Source organism: Solanum pennellii, chromosome 6, assembly GCF_001406875.1.
Source record: "Solanum pennellii chromosome 6, SPENNV200".
NCBI lineage: Eukaryota > Viridiplantae > Streptophyta > Magnoliopsida > Solanales > Solanaceae > Solanum > Solanum pennellii.
In genome coordinates this window covers 50851739-50872739 of record NC_028642.1, presented here as the reverse complement: position 1 = coordinate 50872739, position 21001 = coordinate 50851739, and the positions used below count along the sequence as shown (strand labels likewise).

General features: G+C 33.9%; 3 protein-coding genes across 5 annotated transcripts; 1 reads left to right on the top strand and 2 right to left on the bottom strand.

Annotated features, from left to right (window-relative positions):
• Window positions 1-514: 514 nt before the first annotated feature.
• Window positions 515-2359, bottom strand: LOC107022420 (immune-associated nucleotide-binding protein 1-like). Its single transcript, XM_015223034.1, has 7 exons — window positions 2316-2359; window positions 2175-2221; window positions 1864-2085; window positions 1441-1709; window positions 1147-1311; window positions 960-1037; window positions 515-706 (listed from the first exon to the last, which is right to left on the bottom strand). Exons 1-7 carry the CDS (start codon window positions 2357-2359, stop codon window positions 515-517), a joined length of 1017 nt encoding a protein of 338 aa, XP_015078520.1.
• Window positions 2360-2530: 171 nt separating this feature from the next.
• On the bottom strand, window positions 2531-4609 carry LOC107022419 (immune-associated nucleotide-binding protein 9-like). Its single transcript, XM_015223033.1, has 5 exons — window positions 4381-4609; window positions 3987-4264; window positions 3647-3811; window positions 3308-3433; window positions 2531-2584 (listed from the first exon to the last, which is right to left on the bottom strand). Exons 1-5 carry the CDS (start codon window positions 4607-4609, stop codon window positions 2531-2533), a joined length of 852 nt encoding a protein of 283 aa, XP_015078519.1.
• A 1516-nt stretch (window positions 4610-6125) lies between these two features.
• LOC107023331 lies at window positions 6126-18393 on the top strand. 3 transcript variants are annotated; one of them, XM_015223992.2, is made up of 11 exons: window positions 6126-6467; window positions 8094-8149; window positions 8957-9398; window positions 12306-12418; window positions 13807-14521; window positions 14777-15148; window positions 15240-15428; window positions 15534-15761; window positions 16329-16650; window positions 16741-16924; window positions 17762-18393. In XM_015223992.2, the coding sequence occupies exons 1-11, from the start codon at window positions 6261-6263 to the stop codon at window positions 18240-18242; spliced, it is 3309 nt and encodes a 1102-aa protein (XP_015079478.1). In that variant the 5' UTR covers window positions 6126-6260; the 3' UTR covers window positions 18243-18393. The 3 variants fall into 3 exon arrangements, with proteins under 3 accessions (XP_015079478.1, XP_015079477.1, XP_015079476.1); XM_015223991.2 differs by having other exon boundaries at window positions 8025-8149; window positions 16744-16924; XM_015223990.2 differs by having other exon boundaries at window positions 8025-8149.
• The last annotated feature ends 2608 nt before the right edge of the window (window positions 18394-21001 follow it).

The window sequence follows — 21001 nt, the reverse complement described above, 5'->3', positions numbered from 1 at the left end:
TTCAAGAACAACAGGTACGTGGGTCTTGATATTAGTGACAAGAGTAGCGGGATGAATTTTCTGAGATTCGGCCATGGTGGATAGCCGTGTGAGAATAAGAAGATTAGAGAAGAAGAAAAAGCGGAAGAGAGAATTAGGTCAGAAAAGTAACCTAGACTTTTGATACCATAAAAGAATGTTTACCGTCTGATTCTCATTCACTGAATAATCAATATATACAAAAGTGTACAAGCCTAATTTTAGGCAAGAGATAATTACGGAGATTATTATCAATTACATAGATAATAATCAATTACAAAGATAATTGCTAAATATAAAATATGACAACTAATTAGAATATTTACCAAAAGATATTGTACAATAAATAGATTATTTCCATAATCTATCACACCTAAGCAGAGCAGCATATGCAGGTATCCATGATCACCATTTACCAGCAAGTAGCAAATACAAGAACAGCACACATAAGAATTTTGCAAACATAAACTCGATTGGATCCGAGTCTACATATGAATTATAAAATGTGACATCCACCTTTCCTAGAATCACTTTGAAGATGCTCGAATTGCTCTCTCAAATCGCGCATTTCATCCACAGATTTTGCGCAAGCAGCTTCAGCTTTCTGTTTTTCTGCTATCCTATCAGCACGCTCAATAGCCCATTGTTCAAAAAGAATATTTGTAATCTCCTTCAGCAATGATGTAAACTGTTGAACATGAAAACATATGATCAAATTCAATGAACTAGCAAAATCAACATTTCTAATCAGAAAAATGCAAAGTTAAGCTTCGCGTAAAATTCAACTGTAGTGAGCCAAAGCATGTGACGCAACGACGACTTCTCGTGAAAGACACAACAAGACATACAACTATAATCTAAGTAAACAAGGCTTAATTAACAATCAGACAAACATGGCCAAATGCATTAAGGAAAAGTTATTGAGCAATAATGACACTTACATTTTCAGTTAGTTTTATGCAATGCTCCTCGTAAGACATTTTTAATGGTTCATTCAACTCGCCTTTAGCCTTCAATGCCTGAACAAGAAGTTGGATAATATTCAATGAATTGGTGGAAATACAAAAATGTGACTTCTCGACTTCATTTGATTAATAATAGAATGCAACAGGACTATTACAGATATACCTTCAGTTTCTTGAACAATTCATTTGTATATGGTACTTCATTATTCTTTTGTAAAACAAGAGTCACAAGGGAAAGAAGTTTGTTCAATTGGTCTTCTTTCTTCTTTGGATCTTTAGTCCTATTATCGAATAGCACAAATCTCTCATCACACAACTTAATTGTTTCCTGTAATGGTTCACAACATATAGGTTCGTTAGAAGCATAAGAGGAAATGTTCCTTTAACGTAACATACTTACAGCATGAAACGAAAGGATAGGTGGGTGCAAATATCCAACAAAATGATGTCTAATTACCTTTAAAGGCTCTGGACAGTCCTTGCCTAAGTAGTCACCCAAAGTCTCATCAAGTTCATCACCACCAGTGAAGACAATAATCATATAATCTCTAATTTTTTCCCCAAAGAATTCTTGAAAGCTTTGGATTGCAGCTAATTCTTCTCTAGAGAAGCGTGTTCGCACGGACAAAACCAATAGAACAGCATCGATCCCATCCATTGCCAACTCCATGCATTTAACAATTTCTTTACCTATGACGTCAGGCTCACCAGTAAAATCAAACAATCCTGAAGTTAAAAACAACCTCAGCATCAGTAGTGATCAAATATTACCACCTAATCTGATTAGTCCAATTATCAATATAAAACAACTCTTTATGTAGCAAATAAATTCATTAGTGTACAAGTATAAATCAGTGAAAGGAGTTTGTATATATATTACCAGGGGTGTCTATGACATCAATGATCAAACCGTTATCTAGTCGAGTAGTCTTAAGTTCACAAGTAGTTGTAACACCATTTGAGCTACACTTGGAATTGAATTCCTTACTTCCAAGTATAGAATTCCCTGTAGCACTTTTTCCGTTACCTGTTCGCCCAAGCAGGACTAGTGTCCGTTTTTCATTATTAGTAACTTCCCAATCATCAATTCCACCAATTTTACCTTACTGAAATCAAAACTTAAATAGATTATTAACAAACAAATGAAATAAGCAAAATTAGGACAACGAAAACAAACAACATTGTGCTGACCTTGATATAGAGAGCTCAAGTGTGCAATACAGAGAGTTTGAGCAATCCTGATGAGTATAAATAAATGGGGGAAAAAAAAGACAAAAGAGTGCATGTGGCTTTTCCTTCTCCAATACATTCACTTAGCAGCTTTGATTCAACCTCGGGACACTTAATAGTCGAACTTTTGAGCTACTCATGGCCATCTCTAGAGGTAATAATTAAAGTTAAAGAGGGCTGTTTTTAGCTTAAACTGATCAGTTTCCTAGAAATTAAGATATATTCTTACTAATTTATCACATTAATTAGAGGTAACTGGTCAGAATTAGGTTTTAAGCACGTTCTTTCTTTTTATTCAATTCTCAAAAACTAAAGTTTTACAGCACCCGAAGTTCAGGCGTTGAGCCGAAAAGATGAATAAAATCATTTACCTGTCATTTTTAACATAAAATTTACTCAGATTTGCCTGAATGTGATTATAAACTAAGATTAATATAGATAAACAAAAATGTGTTGGCATGATCACATATTATTCTTTTAAGAATAGGAGTACAATTTTAAAGCCCTTAAAATTATTGCAATAACTCGTATATGTTCAAGATCGAGATAGTTTTGGTTAACCAATTAATGTGGCTTTTGAGATACAACAATTATTAGAAAATAATTGAGTTAGGGCTATAGCTATGGGTGCGAAAGACTGTCAAACGAGAGGAATGTAAATAGGTTGACAAAAGAACATTATAAGTATTCTAGTTATTAAGGAGTGAGCTGCAACTTTGCAACTGCATTGGCAGCCGAGCTTGTATACAACAGGTGTGTCCACTATACTGTTATGTGTTAAAAGAAAGTTCAATGTTTAAATAATATTTATAAAAATAGAAAATTAAAAATATTTTCATATGCTTCAAACGGTTTAAAACTATTTTAAAGTGAAAAATTAGTTTGATCTATACTATATATATATACACACACATAGTAAACAATTTCTAAAAGATCCTTCAAGGAATTTTATAATTTTGTTATCAAATATTTTCATCAAATGAGAAAGTATACTACAGAAAACATATGCATCAAGAACTAGTATTTCATAAAATAAGACACATATTGCTAGGAAATATTCCCCATTTTTTTGCTTGGGGTTCCTCAGACATCACCCTTAAACTCATATATTCCAATTTCTTTAGAGCTTCTTCTGCATTTTGTTCTGCTTGCAACCGAACATCACGCTCTTTTGCCAACTCCATTTTAAGATGCCTCATCTCCCGCAGCTTAGATTCAAGCTGTTAAACACAAAAACGTACAAGAATATCATATGTACGAGGTACTCAATCAGTCACGAAGTACCAAGATATCTTACTTGAGCTATTTGGGACGGAGAGGAATCCAAACTTATTCCATGTGTGTGTATATATACACATTTTATTTTTAATTTGTAAGTATACTCATTAGTCCTTGCTATCTATGTACTTGAAACAATACATCTGATAACTTACCTTTAATTCCATGAACAGGTCTCTTGTATATGGTTTTCCACTATTTTTTTCCACAACCAAATTAACTTGTGAAATAAGATTTCTCAATTGTTCAGCTTTCTTCACCGGATCCTCAGTCTTATTGTCGAAAAGTACATGTCTATTGCCACATTTTTCTAAAGTATCCTGTAACGGAAGTATAAATAATTCATTTAGATCAACCTTCACACTCAGGAGCAAGCGATTTTAATTTTATTTTTGTATAAACATATAATGTTACTTGAAGAACGCTAAAACACAAATAAATAAGAAAGCATGATCTGCCAGTTTAATTACATAACATACATGTAACTAATCTAACCTTTAAAGGCTCAGGGCAATGGTTCAAGTATTTCACCAGAATCTCATCATTTTCTTCATCAAGCTCATCTCCTCCGGTGAAGACCACAATCATGTAATCAACAATTTTACTCTCAAAGAGGTTCATAAAGCATTGCACAGAAGCTTGTTCTTCTCTTGAAAACCGAGTTCGCACAGACAGAACTAAAAGTACAGCATGGATGCCATCCTTGGCCAGATCAAAGCACTTATCAAGTTCTTTTATAACAAAATCAGGATCACGAGAAATATCAAACAGTCCTACAAAATAAAACAAGATGCCGGATCTGACTCATCAATTAGAATTAGTAAGTTCAAAATGAACACGATCCTACCCTATACAAACAAAGAAAATTTTGCTATATATATATACACACCAGGGGTATCAATGACGTTAAGTATATTTCCGTCTTGTAATTGACTACTCTGAAGCTGGGAAGCAGTTGTAACACAAGAAGAGCAATGCCTTGATTTGAAAGCCTTTGTTCCAAGAATGCTATTTCCTGTTGCACTTTTTCCATCACCTGTACGTCCAATCAGAAGTAGTGTGCGCTCTTCAGTTATAGAAATTTGACAATCATCACTGTTAATTGCACTTCCACCCATCTTGTTGAATCAAATTACCTACACCAAACTACATGGCTGAGTCAGATTATACTATAAAACAGAGTCAGGACAAGTTTAATTCAACCTTTTTTTATAAATTTGTTATCAGAAAACACATGAAAATCATTCCGTTGATAGATTAAAATATCAAAGTGAAATAATAGTAAACGTTAATCAATTATTACATATTGTATGACTACATCTTACTGAAATCATGTTAAAACACAGTACATACTTCAAAAAGAAAAAAAAATTACACCTTTTTTTTTTTTGGTAGATTGAGCGGCTGATCATGAGGATTAAAATTCCTAATAAATAAACGATTACTGTACTTTTCGAGAAACGACCATTGGACCCCTTCTCTCTATCCAAGTGCCTAATACTAATCCTTGATTAAGAGTATGTTTGTCATTTAACACAACTTTATTTGTCTTTTCATTTTCCCAAAAAGTTTACTTAACATTTACTTAAAACAACTTTCTGTCTGCCTTATGTGTAATTAACGTACTAATGGATCTAGATAACAGATACTACAAGCTGGAAATTTCATTCTTCAGATACATATTATGCATATTACATGGTGTTTTTGCATTTTAATATTAAAATAAAAATATTAAATGCATATGTTACTGGTATAAAATGACAAGAATGTAGTCGTTATTTTGATATAATGTTATAACTATTATTTTGATGATCTATCACTAATTTCATCCATTATTCTATACCTTGTAACTTGTGTAACCTTTTAGCTATTCATTTACCCAATTTACTATCTATTATATTCCTAAGATAAGGAAGAATCTTCATCTATAAATAGCGATGTCTTCCTTTGGATTGTTGAGTAGAATAGCTATACAAGAGAAAGAGTGCAAGAGAAAAATGAAAAGTGTTATATTGTGTTTATATTGAGATTAATGTAACGAAAGAGAGAGCTGGGAGAAAGAAAATATTCTAAGTCGTCAACTATATTCACAGCACAAAACAGAGTGATTATTCACTATTCAATTATAATTTATTTGTTTTATTTCAACTGTTATTTATTATCTTTTTATGATATATTACACCAACATTACATTTATATAAATCATAGTTTCGATTATATCATTTCAAACCTTATATTATTGACAATGTGTGTCTAGAAATTTATAATTGCTATGGTGAGATGCGATTATATAAAGATACAAATTTTTGTAGACATTCGTACTTAATTATCAAAAGTATTTAAATATTTTATTTTATATGTAATAATATAATATATTTCTTATAAAATCTTCTTATCATACCTGCCTGATTCACAAAAAATGTACTGCTATAAATTATAATGTATACCAATACTATCAAAAATAAAACTAACTTGAAAAAAATGAGAAAATCAGATCATATTATAATGAACGGTTAATTGTTATAATCCTAAATTCCTAATTCCTATCAACTCACGTGGATAGCGCATGCACAAGTTCTCAAAATTACGCTTAGGTTCACGGTTTACCCAAAAATATTTCAAAAAGGGGCTTCTAAAAACGAATTGAATCAATTGGAGCTCCGAAAAATATCAAAATCTTCAAAAGAAGGCCAATTCCGTTCTCCTTTCTTTATCGTGAACACTTTCGCCGGTTGATTTCATCGATCGTCGTTCAATCATCACCTGCAAATGGAAATGGGAATAGAATCGGCTACTCCAAAGTCCGATCACGTCACAGGAATGGCTTTGAATATTCCGGTGAATGATTCGAATAATGCGACGGCGTTGTTCCTCCCTAGACGCCTTCGCCGACGCCTTCTTGAAACCAAAACTCCTTCCATTATTACCGCCCAAGATATTGAAACCAAGCTTAAGGACGCCGAATTACGTCGTCAGGTAGTTATACTTTTCCTGTTCGTTTTCTTTTGTTCCTATTATATAATTGTTGCAAATATGTGATCCGTTTTGCTAGGATAGGGAATTTTTAGGTTAATTTGACTGCTGTATGCATAATTAGTGATAGTAGAATGAAAATTATTATAGAAATGGTTGAGAAAATGAATTTGCATTCTTGACTATTTATTAATGAACTGGTATCAAGTAAGCAAAGTTCTGGATATGGCATACGGGAAGCAAAGTATTACTCAAGGCTATAGGTTTTTTAATGATGTGCCATTTGGAAAGATCAAAGTACTACTCCAGGATATAGGTCTTCACAGTGGCAGATACCCAACAAAAATGGAACTTGTTTTAGTAGTTTATTCAAATTGAAGAATGTTAAATAAAAACTTAGTATTGTGTAGTCGAACATTGTAGCTTCAAGTGGGATTTCTAATTATATATATATATATTATATTGTTTGAATAATTTTGTCTAGTCCAGATGTTTAGTAGAGGTTTTTGTCTATTTCAGATATGCTAAGAGAATTGATACTTAATATCAGTAAATCTCTGTTCTGTATCTACCAAGGTTATATAATTATTGAAGAAAGTCTAGTACACTTGGATATTTAGGAATGGTAGTGAGGCTAATGACTTCTGCTTAGGATTCTTTAATGGAATGAAGGAATTTTTTTTTCTTATTATTCTTGGTACGGAACAACAAACGTATCAACTACCATAGGGAAGTTTTTAGGAAAATATCAACCATCAGTAGTTTATTAGATTCCTAAATTCATCCTGAATTTTTATAAACTTGAAACTGTAAACCACACTGCATTCATGCGAGCCATTGACTAATAAGGTAGAAATTTTGTGTGAAGTAAATAGAAAGAAAAGAAATAGATATGAAGGTAAGGTAAAGAAAAAGGAAGACATATTGGATTGGTAGACGTGATGACTTTATAAGGTCATATGAGTTCCTTGTTAAGGCGACTTAAAATCTTTTGTTAAATCATCTATTTTTTCATTAAAAAAAGAAACTTCTTTTATTATGTTTATCCAGAGCAAGTTCAAATGAGATGCAAAACAGATGTTTTCTTCCGCCAATGCATGATAATCAGAGCTTTAAATTCGAATTTATGGATTCTTTTATTTAATTCACCTCATTTTAATTGCTTAGTTGACAATTGGGTTAAAAATGAAAAACCTATTCATGATGGCATTTTAGAAGAATATGTGTGGCTCATATTTAGTATTGTTCAGAAATTTATCAACTTGCCTAGCTCTTTTACAATACAAGATATAGAATGATATTACCACAAAGAATTTGAACCTAAAAATATAGTCCGATGGTTTACTTGATTCAGCCAAGTATTTGCTTAACATGGCGAACAATCCAACTTTTGTCAGAACTTGTAGTTGAGTATTATGCTTAGGCATTTCTTAACTTGAACTAAGTTGCCTGGCTGCTTTTGATGGTTTAGAGTATAAATGAAGGAATTTATCAATATGTTATTATGCGTGATGTGGTAAGTCTATGTTGAGTTGTTGACCAAACATTAATAAAATGCAGCAATTTTATGAGTTATTGTCGAGCAAGGCACGGCCGAAATTGAGATTGTCGACATGCTCATTTTCGCAGGATGGGGAGCTTAGAAAGCAACTAGAAGCGAAGCTTCTTGCTGCTGAAAAGAAGAGGTAAACTGTTCGGGCTTCTTTATATTTGTCAATCTCCTTCATCAAACATAAGTATTTGGACAATAGTGTTATACTTTTTTTATTGGTAAAAGAGTGTCATAACTCATACGTGCATCATGTTATAAGCTGAGCTGTGATGATTTAAGAAATTAAGCCTTAAATGTTGCATGTATGACTTATGGTTTCCTTTCCCTTACTAAATGGTTTCCTTTTGATTTTCCAGTTGGGAAGGGCTGGAGTGAGTGTTGCTCATTTCTTGTCTGTATAAATTCATCATTCTTGAGTTCTTTTTGACAAATTTTCTTTAACATAGTAACTGAGTTACTAGGTTTTTGTTTTGCACAGTAATGTGTAAATGAGTACACAGGAAAAAGTACAATTGGCTACCCAAAAGCACATTTACTATGTTAAGGTGGTGGCAATTGGTTCGATCATTGGGTTGAAGGGTGGGAAAGTTTTGGTACTCTGAAAGATCTATGAGTTGCTATTCTTTTAACCACAATTAGATAAATTGGAGTAAAAATTAGCCATCTCCAATTTGTATTAGTTGTAACCCAAGTGGCATCGTGGACTGTGTGAAAGAGAATAAAGGATAAGGTTGAGAGGTGCGAACTTGGCAAAATGTGCGAACTGTAAATCTGTAACGAACGTAATTAACTTTGGGTAGGGGTAAAATTTCAATGCGAAATGACAAGTCGAAACCCAACCTGTTGTTTTACTGGTAGGCCCAGTCCAATTATTGTACATACAACTTTTATAGGCCTCAAATTCAGTTATGGTTTGCTATTGGCTTTGTACTTGTTGCAGGTTGAGCATCCTTGCGAAAGTTCAGAAGCGCTTGGCAAGATTAGATGAGCTTAGACAAGCAGCTAAAAATGCTGTGGCAATGCGTTTTGAGAAAGAACGTGATGAGCTTGGCAATAAGGTTGAGTCACGAGCTCAGCGGGCAGAATTGAACCGGAGGGTTCTTCTTAAATGTAGGCAACGGAAGGCTGCAAAAAGGGAACGAATTTCACAGTTGCTAACAAGGAGGGTAATGCAAGAGAGCAAATACAGGGAGTGTGTCGGGGCTGCTATTCATCGGAAGCGGGCTGCTGCTGAAAAGAAGAGACTGGGATTTCTGGAAGCAGAGAGATCAAAGGCACGTGCAAGAATAGTACAAGTTAAGCAGATAGCAAACTCTGTATATCGTCAACGGGAGATTGAGAGGATAAGACTAAAAGATCAACTGGAGAATCGTCTCCAAAAGGTATGTTGTTAATCTAATTGAACGTGAAAGGTTACTATGTATTCTATTAAGGAACTCAACATGAATAGGAGGCCAAACAGGGGAAAAAGCTTTCTGAGGGAATATATAATTGATACAAAGACTTAAAGAAGCACTCTGCAAATTTATTTTTTTGAAACTAGTAACTTTTTGTATTCCTCAGCATTAAGGGCTAAGCTGGCCACCTCCAAAAAAATATTATCGAAAAAGACTTATAAAGATCCTATAAAATTTACTAATTGGATCTCCTCCTCTATATCTTGTTCTTTTCACCAAAAACCTACTACAGTGATAATTTTCCACTTTATCTTTTGTATAGACTATAGCACATTCGTTTGCTTAAAAAATTCTTGGATTTTTTTTATCCAGATGTTCCACCAAATACATGCTGGGACTGTTTTCCACTACCTCTTCTGACTCTTGTTTCCTCCCCTTCTGATCCATTAGCTTAGTAAGTATGCTGTGTGTTCTGGCATGACCTAGTTAACATTGGCTTTATTGGTAAATAAATCCCTCCTCTTCTGCATAGCCTCATGAGTCCAGTAGGCTCTTCTGGCTACCAACCAAGTGAAGCATTTCACTTTGGTTGGGGCCACACGCTTCCAGCTTTTTTCCCAAGGACCTACACTTCCAAGTAATCCCCAGTTGTAAATTCTGTTTACAGATGTGATGTCCCCACACTAATCTTTCTGATTCCAGATTAGTGTCATGGAATCCCCCTATCAATTTCAGAAGCACTCTGCACTTTTTTTTCAATCTAACATCAGAAGCAATAGAGCTCAAGTAGTTGAACATCTTTGGGTATAGTGGCGATTGAAAATCACATAAAAAATCAAAAAGAGCATTTGACATAGTTTGACATGCTATATGAGAGCATCTAGTACTACATCAAATGTCTAAATCTATTCATGTTCTCTGATCAAAGTCTTGGTCCTGATAAAGGCGATCACTGGAGTATTTTTCATTAGTTTTTGTGCTAAACCAATTTTGCCCGTTCAAAAAGTCTATCCTGTATAACTACACTTATTTGTCATGTAAACATCATAAAAGAACAAAGCGTCATATTGGTGTCTAGTAGTGTAACTCAGGTATCCACATTCAATTAGGGGAAAAGAGTCAAATTTACCCTTCTACTTTCCTATGTTGTCTGCATTAAACTTTTGTTATACTATAGGGGCAAATTTACCCTACTGTTAGCAAAGTTTTCAAAATTACCCCCGTCCTAACAGAATTACCAAATACCAAATCTATATCTAAGAAATGATTACAAATTCTCACGTATTCCAAGTTTTTAGAAGGATCACAAAATTTGATGGGGAAATTCTAATTTTTGAAACGTGTTTCCCTCTTCTATTAATTATATTTGAAAAAATAAAGAGAAGTTTCTAAATGTATAAGAGATATGAAAACTTATTCTGAAAAGAGGTGAATTTTGGATGATTTATACCTTTTTAGATGGGTCAAATTAGAGGACTAATCAATAAGACAAGAAAACTTATTCTGAAAAGCGGTGAATCTTGGTCATAAAAAAAAAGCGGTGAATCTTGGATGATTTATACCTTTTTTGGTGGGTCAGATTAGAGGACTAATCAATAAGACAAGACTTTGTCTAACTATTGAAGTTAACCACTGAGATCCACTATTTTTTGACAGCTGCATCCAGTTTCTTAAGAGATGCAGATATGAGGGACCTTTTTTTAATTTTTTTATGTAGTGTATATATAGAGAGTTTAATTTCGATACATTTTTTAGTAATTTTTATACATTGATTGACAATATAAAAAGAACTTCATTATTAGGTTGCTGAATATCCTTTTATAGGTAACTTTCTATTATTAACATAGATATGTAATTCAAAAAACGCTACTCCCTTCGTTCCTAATTACTTGTCCACTTTCCTTTTATAGTTGTCCCTGATTACTTGTCCATTTTGACAAATTAAGAAAGGACGAACTATTTTTTACCTATTCTATTAAATGACTAATTACTTTGAAAAATGTAAAACTTTTCATCCATTTCATATTAATAGGGGTAAAATGATAAACTTACTACGTCATTAATTATTTTCTTAATTGGTGTGCCAATTCAAAAGTGGAAAAGTAAAAAGGGATGGAGGGAGTATTAATTAAATTACTTGTTGCGACATGTAAATAACATGAATAGATTAAGTGGGTGTTTGGATTGACTTATTTTAGTGACTTTTGTTTTTAAGCTATTTCTGGGAAGTGTTTTGAAGCACTTTTTAAAGCTGAAAAAGGAAAAAAAAGTCAAAAGTTGGGAGAACACCCAACTTTTGACTTTTAACTTATATAATCCACTTAAAAACAACCAATTCAAACACCCCCTAATTGTCTTTTATATTACAAGAGTATATTAAATGAATCAAATCAATTTTTGTGTTCTCGGAATCAATTATTGCCCATGCGAAACTCCATTTATATATGAGTTAGCAATTAGTTAGTGAATTTGCAGCCACATTTTGAACCTGCAGGTATAAATAAGTGTCTTGAGAAAAAATCTGAATCTGAAAATTGGGATTTCTGTTAGAGCTGGAGGTAATTTTGATAACTTTGCTAACCACAGAGGTACCTTTGTCCCGATAGTATAACGGAGGTTAAATGTGGACAAAATTTTTAAGTAGAGGGGTAAATTTGACCTTTTCCCCTTCAATTAATGCATTAAATAAAGTAAGATAGCACAGAGCTTACACGAAACATGTGCCTGAGTGCTGTCTGATTGGTGTGGATGTTAAACATGTTTGACCCAATAGATTTCGCCTGTGTTTCTTAGCTGGTTGTTGGATTTATAATGGATTTATAATTTTTCTTGTATGAGGTAAGTGCAAGCTATCATTGCTATACCAATTTCTAATATTGTTGTAATTGTTAGGCAAAGAGGCTCAGAGCAGAGTATTTAAAGCAGAGGCGAAGTCTGCTAAGTTCACGTCGTTCTTGTTCAGACATAATTGCGTGGGGGGAGTTTTTGTCTTTTAACGTAGCAAGGTAAATTTGGAGCTATGAACTTTCTTTATGTTCGCATTCATTATTTTAGATGTTTCTATCTCTGGATATTTAATGTTGATATCAAATTTAAACTAAAGTAGGCTTTTGTCATTTTTACTTTATTCATCAAGAAGGAAGTCAGTGAACTGAATGGAAAGTCAAGTTCCAGATTCCTTCAGCAAACATATTTAAAAGTAGGTTGTAGGGCATTTCAAGAACTTTTATTGCTGCAACTCTACAACTCTCTAGGTTCATTTACGCAAAAGAAATTAAGTATCTCAGTTTCTTAGGCTTCCATAACGTGATTTGGGGCTGTCTATGTTGTGCTGAACTTCAATATAATTTCATGTGAGCTCTTAAGAAAGTTCATTATTCTTGCATCCATGTGACCAATGGTCAATGAAGTGAGTGAAACCCATGGGTCACAAGGGGTTACATTCCAGCAGAGACAACTTTAGGTAATTTTCCCCCATGTCTTACATTTTGATTGGCAGACTCTGTATCTATGTTGGTGGGAGGTGTAGCCCATGGAATAGTTAATATTCAAAATGCTGGCAAGCTGACCCGACACTACTGTGTCAAAAAAAAGGACTTATAATTATTGCATGACATATATTATCATATTACATCCCTTCCCCTTTTAGCACTTTTTTTCTCGTGACGCTGAGGGGGTTAGGTTGAGGCTTTGAGGTTTTGCATTATAAAGATTGAAGAGATCTTATAGGTACTCAGAAATGTAATTAATTTTAACACTAGGTGATTTACTGGTACCTGCGCTGGGATGATTTAGCAGGTATCATGGTAAATAAATTTAGGTGTGCGCAAGTTGGCTCAAACACCAAGCTTATTAAAAAAAATTATGTAGTTAATTCTACATTATCAGAGGGATGTTGCAATCAAACCCATTGTTGGATTGAAATTTGTACCATGCATTAAAGATTAAGCAAATGACAAACAACTGCTCGCCGTTAATTATATCCACTTCCAAGAGACAGTAAACTTTTGAAGCATATCGTAGGAGTTGAGTATTGCATTATGGTTAAAATACATAACAATTTTTGCTACTCTTTTTCTTTGAGTAATAAGTATCCTTTCATTTTTAAGTAAAGAATTATATGTCACAATCTTAAATTAAAAGAAAAAGAAAAGAAGAAAGAAATACACATCACAATTTGTTTGTTCCCTCTGTTCTGATGTGCTGACTACCGCTATGAGGTGGTGTCGTTTTTTGTATTTGGACGTTCTTGTATGTGAAAATGAACTCAATAGTTTATCTAATATTATGTACAGATAACGTGCTATTTATTGGCTTCCTCTGTAGCACGGGTCATGCATTCTGGTTGTCCTCTTCTATCCTCACTGTAGCGTATTGTTATCATAATTTCCAGGTGCTGGAGGCGGTTCATCCAACTAAGACGAACAACTTTTTCATTGGCTAAAGCATATATGACCCTAGATATTAACAAAAAGTCTGTTGAAGGAATGCCTTTTGAGCAACTTGCAGTGAAGATGGGGTCAAGTGCGACCATCCAAAATGCAAAAACATTACTTGATCGACTAGAGTACCGCATTAGTATCAGACATGAGCTTCTTGGTCCCAGAGATGTACTTTGTTTTGAAAATATTAATCATCTTCTTGAGCGTGCCGCTTCCTCAGTCCCAGCTAGGGGGGAAGTGGCAGCTCCAGTCAAGTTATCAAGGTACCCAGTCAGAGTAGTTCTCTGTGCATATATGATTCTAGGACATCCAGGTTCAGTTTTCACTGCAAAGGGGCAGTCTGAATTCGCTCTTGCTGAATCTGCTGGAGCCTTTGTTAAAGAGTTTGAATTGCTGCTTAAAATTATTGTAGGAGGTTCGATTAAATCTACAGAAGAGGAGACCCCAGTGAGGCTGGCTTTTAGTTCTCAGCTCAAAGCTTTTGATAAAGCATGGTGCTCTTATCTGTTTCACTTTGTGATGTGGAAAGTTAAGGATGTGAAGTTGTTAGAAGAGGATTTAATAAATACTGCTTGTCAACTGGAGCTCTCTCTGATGCAGACTTGCAAGCAGGTTATGGGAGATTACGATGATCTGACAGCCGAATTCAGTTCTTTCCAGAAGCAGGTCTGGGTTTGCAAGACGCGAGTTGTTCTTGAAATCTGCATTTGATGACTCCCACTCCCTTGTCTCGTGGCTGAATATCCATCTTTTCATTTTGTTGTCTAAATTTTTTGTTTTTCTTGATAAGCATTCTCTATACTATGTCTCTATTTTCAAATTTTTGTTTTATTTATTTTATCTGGAGAAAATGAGACACTGAATTGGAGATAGAATACATGTTTACTGGCTTAATTCCTTGAAGCTAACTTACTGTTACAGGTGATTGAAAATCAGAAACTTATTTGGGCAAAGGTCAAGCAGCTGAGTGGTAATGCTGGACTTGAACGTCTGGAGCATGCTCTTTCTGAGCTGCGGTCTAGGTTTATTGACTCCATGGAGACTGATTCTCCGAGTTCAGTTGGTTCATCTGATAACTCTGAAATCAAGAATTCAGATGAGTTCAATGAAAATGCCAGGCCCGTATCTGTGGAAGATGATTCATACTTGTGCGATAAAAGTGGCTCTGGAACTCCTCAAAAAAGCATATCTACTGGTTTATTACGTGCAACGGAGAATGAAGTGCTTTTGAATGAAATTGTTCACAAGGGTTGTGGCTTGGAGATCGTTAGTGAAGAAAAAGAGAGTGATAAGGTAAATAACTTGGCTTTACTTAACGGATAGTTGTTTCCTCTCTATATTAACTGAGAGAGATTACCTACAATCTCTTGATCTGTCATTATAGGCTAGAGCGAAAGAGAGAATGGAAGAGGCTTTCTGGGATGGTGTTATGCAATCCTTGAATCAGGATAACCCTGATTTCAGTTGGGTTCTCAAGCTTATGAAGGAAGTACAAAATGAACTGTGTGAGATGTCTCCTCCAAGTTGGAGACAGGAGATAGTCGAAACCGTTGATATTAATATCCTATCGCAGGTACTAAATTTGCTGGTACAATTGGATATCTTTCCGCACTAGCAGTTTGTAAATGTTTCTTGCTGTCTGACTTGCTTCAGGTTTCTTGTTTTGTCATTTCATCAGGTTCTAAACTCAGGGACATTGGACATGGATTATTTTGGAAGGATTTTGGAATTTGCTTTGGTTACTTTGAGGAAACTCTCAGCACCTTTGGTTGAAGATGAATTGAATACTAATCACCAGAAATTCCTGAAAGAACTAGGGGAAAATATTCAGGGCAGAGAAAATAGCACTGCATTGTTTGCTTCTTTGGTTATCAAGGGTTTGCAGTTTGTTCTAAGGCAGATTAAGGTGAGTGTTGAATATTGTCAGTCATGGTACTCATATCTAGACTTTTATAATCATACCATATTTAAATATTCTACACTAACCAAATATATACCATAATTAATAAATATTTACTATTTTCTCGTCTGAGTTCTTTTTTGGACGGGAAGGAAAAAGTAAAAGGAAGAGACAGACATGGTAGTTTAGAGGGGGAATGAGCTTGTTGAATACAGGGAATGAGAAGGAAATACAGCAAAAATCTTTGGCAAAGTATTTCGATGCTAGCCCAAGCAGGTCATATGGCAAAGTATTTGGTTCCTATTTATTGCTTCATCGGTTCTATGCCAGCTCATGACACATTTAGCTCTTGTAAGACATTATCATAAAGTGCTAATAATGTGGCGTAACTTTCTCTGACTGAGCCTCCTTGAATAAATGTAAGTCGAACACTGAGCTTTATTGTCTTGAATGAATACTGGTACTTTCAACCAGGAAAAAGAAGAACCAGAAATCGTAATGGTGGCTTCTCTGTGCTGTTTAGCTTGTCCGCCCGCATGTATTTTAATTTGATAATTCCTTACATTCCTCCAGAAACTCAAAGGTGAAATAAGCAAAGCACGCATCAAATTGTTGGAACCATTAATCAAGGGACCTGCTGGTTTTGAATACCTTAGAAGTTCTTTTTCCAACCGCTATGGTCCTCCTACTGAGGCTCCAATCTCTCTACCATTAGTGAAGCAATGGCTATCTTCTGTCATGTTAGTGGCTGTGCAAGAGTGGGATGACCACCTGAGTTCATTATCATCTCTGAGGTTGAGCAGTGGAGCACATTCTTCGGAGAAAGCTCCAATTACACTTAGAGCTGGAGGTAGCTCTCTAAGGATATCAGATCCTCCAACCCTGAAGACTAATGGTTAGTTACTTCAGTACTAAACTTAAGAATCGCTCAGTTTTTTCTTGCTCAGTTTTTTCTTTTATCACATCTGGGTATCTTTTGTATCAGTAGCGGAACAACCAGAATGCAAGGGAGATAAGGTTGATCTATTTTTAAGGCTTGGTTTGTTGCAACTTGTCTGTGAAATTGAGGGGTTGACAGTGGAAACACTACCGGAGACTTTGAAATTGAATTTCTCCAGATTGAGAGCTGTCCAGGCTATCCTCCAGAAAATCATTGTTGTCTGTACTAGGTGCTGTTACTTTCCTTGCCTTTCTTCCAGCTCCTTTCTCATGCCTGCATATTTTGATGATGTGCAATACACTGGTTAGTTATGTACGGTGATCCTATTTTTTCTTCAGAAATTTAATTTCTGTGTTCTCATTGCGAGGGGTATGGAATGACTTGTAAGTTGCATTTCAGATGGGCTGTTGGTCTCATCTAAAGCAAAAATAGCTTTTTAACTTTTGTTAGTTTAGATCCTACTTTGGTCAGAGGAAACTGTTTTTGGTAAACGATAATTCACAATGGTCTTCTATTAGCAACAGATGTAACATTTAATGCTAATTTTGGACATGCTTAGGGCAATGGATGGATTTTGCCTAGTTACATCCCATAAATTGTGATTGTGGGGTCAGTCATGAAAATTTGTAGGTGGCTACAAATTTAAGGCAGCATGCATTATCTTAGACGTGTTGTAAAACGTGTGTTAGGCAAGAAAATATAGTTGCGAAGTGGTGGATACTTTCAACTGGGTGAGATGTGAGTTTAACATATACTGGGGGAAGTCTGGATAGAATATGCTGGTCATCATAATAGAAGATTTTTCAATTCCTCAAGGGGTCCATTGTGAGCAGGATATCCCCTGTAGGTTTAGAAAGTGGTGACTTGCAATTTTCCATCTTAAAATTTGTTACTAGTTTTTAATTTACTTGCTATCCGCGACCTTTTGTTTTCATCTGGAAGATTTGTGTTGTACTTCGGGTGGTATTACCGGGGTTAGGAAAAAAAGGACATGATGTAGTGGAGGAGGATCTCTTTGCTTGCTAATTTTTTTTTTTTTTTTTTTTTTGTGTGTGTGTGTTTGCAGCATATTGGTTTTGCGGCAGACTCTTCTTGCCGAATGCCTGGTTAGCAACCCCTCAGAGATAGAAGATATATCATCAAAATCTATTACAAAGCTGTTTAAGCTTCTGGATAACATGGAGGATGCTGGTATTACTGAAGTTGTTGATACACTGAGCCTTTGCCTAGAAGGTGATGAGCCAAAGAAGCTTCAAGCGAGGAAGGAGATCATGGCGAACGTGTTGGCAAAGAGCTTGCGAGCAGGGGATGCCATTTTCACTCGAGTTTCGCGCACTGTTTTTTTGGCAGCAAAAGCAATTTTACTTTGCGGAAGTGTAGCTGAGGGTGGGCGATTGGCGGAGAACACCCTGAAACGTGTTGGTGCCAATCTACTCACTGGAAAGCTGGTTGAGGCTATGAAAGATCTGTTGGTTGTGGCAACTGTGTCAGCCAGAGTTCATGGTTCATGGTATGTAGAGGTGCTTAAAAATATGAGAGCTTTATAGCACACACTTGTTCAAGAAATTGTCAGCTTGCATTCTTACATGAATGTATAGGACGGGAAAGTTGATCTTACTATATGCAATATAATGTATTATGAAAGAAGTATTGTTTCTAAATATATAATAATAAAAATCGTAAGTTTTTAGAAAAAAATGTTTCTTTTAAAATATTCTATGGTAGCCAAGAAACACGCCAATCATATGAGCCTATATTTCAAATAATTTTAACGAAGAATGACCTAAAATGCGTTCAAACTATAAGATGTGATATAGTATTGCCCTCCATCTAGTGTGAGCGGCTTAAATAGGGGTGTTTTTGAGCCAAATTTGTCGGATGAAAATATGGACAGAGGTTAGTTTGTATCAATTCAAATAGTTGTGAATCAATTCAAGCTCTTCCTTGATGAAACAATTAATTCAACTTATTAAAAATAAAAAACGTTCAATAAATAAGCAAAACGAGATATTTAATTCTAACTTTAATCGTAGAGTATTTTCATAAACAAGATTCAAATGAGTTCTTTAAAAAAAGAAAAGATATATTTATTAAGAAAAAGATATTTTTGACCAGTAACAATATGGGGGATTTGGACCATATTATTTTAGCTGCGAAGACAGTTTTAGACTAAAAATTATTAATTGAGGGCCTTTGGTTCAATTCCTCATAGTTTAAGTAAATTTTTATGTTTTTTTGTTTAAATAAAAAAAAACTCACATATATGAATAAATAGAATAGAATACGTTGTTTTATTGTTGAAAATAGTAAGTTAAATAAAAATGAAAGTATACTCGTGCATTCACAGACATTCATAAAATTATTCGGTTGCGTTCTATCTTTTTTTCTTTTGTTCATATGAATAAATTGGTAATTACAATATATACTGTCAGTAGTCTCTCCGTCGCTATACTCTATCGTTATGCTCTGTTCGCTAAAAGAACAATGATGGATTTCAATTTTCCATCTGGAAGGTTTGATTTATTGAATCCATTTGAGGTTTTGCCTTGTTTGTTGCACTTTGGGTGGTATTGGGAAAATGCACAAGTAACCTTGATCTATGTTCGAAATTTTAGAGATATATTTATATTATACTAATGTTCTATTACTTTGGACTTATTTTATAATAATTTTCTATTCCTTTTTAGCCTACGTGACACTATCTTTTGGGTTCAGCGCGTGTTGACAATTTTTTCAAGCTATATGGTTGATGGTGTCACGTAGGCCAAAAATGATAGAAAATTATTTATATCAGTTCCGGGGGGAGGGGTAATATGATCTTAGTATAGTATAAGTGTGTCTCTTGAATTTCGAGCATAGGTTGGAGAGTACTTATGCATTTTTCATAATTTATTTGAGTAAAAAGATTCTCTCGATAGTCAATACTATACAAATTGATGCAAAACACTGAAAAGAATTCTCAAACAATTTAAATATGTTATGAAAAATGATTAAATTTGACTCTATTGCATTAAAAAAATTTAAAAAAATATCAATTTAACTTCTACTAATTAATTATAAAATGTCCAATTAAAAATGAAAACACGTCCATATTAATCAGATTTTAATACCTTTTTGTATCTCACATGCTTCTAAGAGAGTGAACACACTCTTTGTGTCACCTCAACACGAACGGATGCATTTATTACAGTTTAGAATATTTCAGGGGTAATAAGACTCATGTATAATTAAGGTGTGTCCTTGAAGTTTTGTGTATATTGAAGGGGATATTATTTGTACATTTTCCCTAATTTTTTAAAACTATAGCTATTTTCCATAAGTACGTTAGCATTTTTGCCATTTTTCATTATTTTCCAATATCTCTAGTATTTGATAATTAGCCTATGACTTCTTTAAAGTTATAATTATATTAAGGGAAATGGGTCAAAAATACCCTCAATTTTGGTTTATAGTTTGACTTTTCCTTCGCCGTTAAAATGAAGTTGATTTTAACCCTTTCATAATTACTTTCATCAAAATTACCCCTCATTTGACGGAATTCTCAAAATTGACCCAAATTACCCAAAAAATTTTAAAAGTTGGGTCAGAATGCAGATCATTAATAAGGGTTGCATAATTGTAGATTTTCAATCGATCTTACTTAAATATCCTGAGCGGCTCAATGCATTTAAAAATGAGAAATTCTTCTTATGTCCCAAAATTTGGGGCTTCATTTTTATAGTTTTAATAGAATTATTATAAGTATTTTTTAATAAAATAAATATTATATTGTGTCTTTTTTTTAGTTTGTTTTGAAATATCAAAGAATATTTCTTTATTTTTTATCAATCTTAAATTTAGATTCCACCTAACATGTTTAAGGCCATAAGATTAAAAAAGTAGTTTGATATATATATGTATATATATAAATATATATGTTAATTTAATACCATAGAAAAAATAAAAGTTTTTCATTAAAAAATACTTTGGATGTCAATAAAAAAAGAAGCTTCACCTTTGATTAAATTTTTTGGCTTTAGGTCACTAATTGAGTTGTTACTACTTCTCTTGATTAGTGTTTAGTTTAGTTCCATAATAATTTGTTATGTATGATTTGATTAATTTTTATGGAATAATTAGACCTCATTATAGTGAGAGTGTTTGTGTAAAAGTTCCATAGTTGTTATAATAATGAGGTATTATTATAGGTGCAAATTCAATGTTTAGATCTCATTTAACTTTTATAAATAATAATATATAAATAAAATTATTTTAAATATATTGTTTAAAGAAAATTATGGTCATAGTTACACGGTTGTTGTTTATA

Excerpts from the sequence above, each read along its gene's own strand:
- LOC107022420 (XM_015223034.1), bottom strand. The coding sequence starts at position 2,359 with ATGGCCATGAGTAGCTCAAAAGTTCGACTATTAAGTGTCCCGAG. Across the intron at positions 2,222-2,315 it reads CGACTATTAAGTGTCCCGAG|GATTGCTCAAACTCTCTGTA; the intron begins GTTGAATCAAAG and ends TATACTCATCAG. Across the intron at positions 1,312-1,440 it reads ACTGTCCAGAGCCTTTAAAG|GAAACAATTAAGTTGTGTGA; the intron begins GTAATTAGACAT and ends GAACCATTACAG.
- LOC107022419 (XM_015223033.1), bottom strand. The coding sequence starts at position 4,609 with ATGGGTGGAAGTGCAATTAACAGTGATGATTGTCAAATTTCTATAACT. Across the intron at positions 4,265-4,380 it reads TAACGTCATTGATACCCCTG|GACTGTTTGATATTTCTCGT; the intron begins GTGTGTATATAT and ends TTTATTTTGTAG. Across the intron at positions 3,812-3,986 it reads ATTGCCCTGAGCCTTTAAAG|GATACTTTAGAAAAATGTGG; the intron begins GTTAGATTAGTT and ends CTTCCGTTACAG.
- LOC107023331 (XM_015223990.2), top strand. The coding sequence starts at position 6,261 with ATGGAAATGGGAATAGAATCGGCTACTCCAAAGTCCGATCACGTCACA. Across the intron at positions 15,149-15,239 it reads AAGAAAAAGAGAGTGATAAG|GCTAGAGCGAAAGAGAGAAT; the intron begins GTAAATAACTTG and ends CTGTCATTATAG. Across the intron at positions 16,651-16,740 it reads TCCAACCCTGAAGACTAATG|TAGCGGAACAACCAGAATGC; the intron begins GTTAGTTACTTC and ends CTTTTGTATCAG.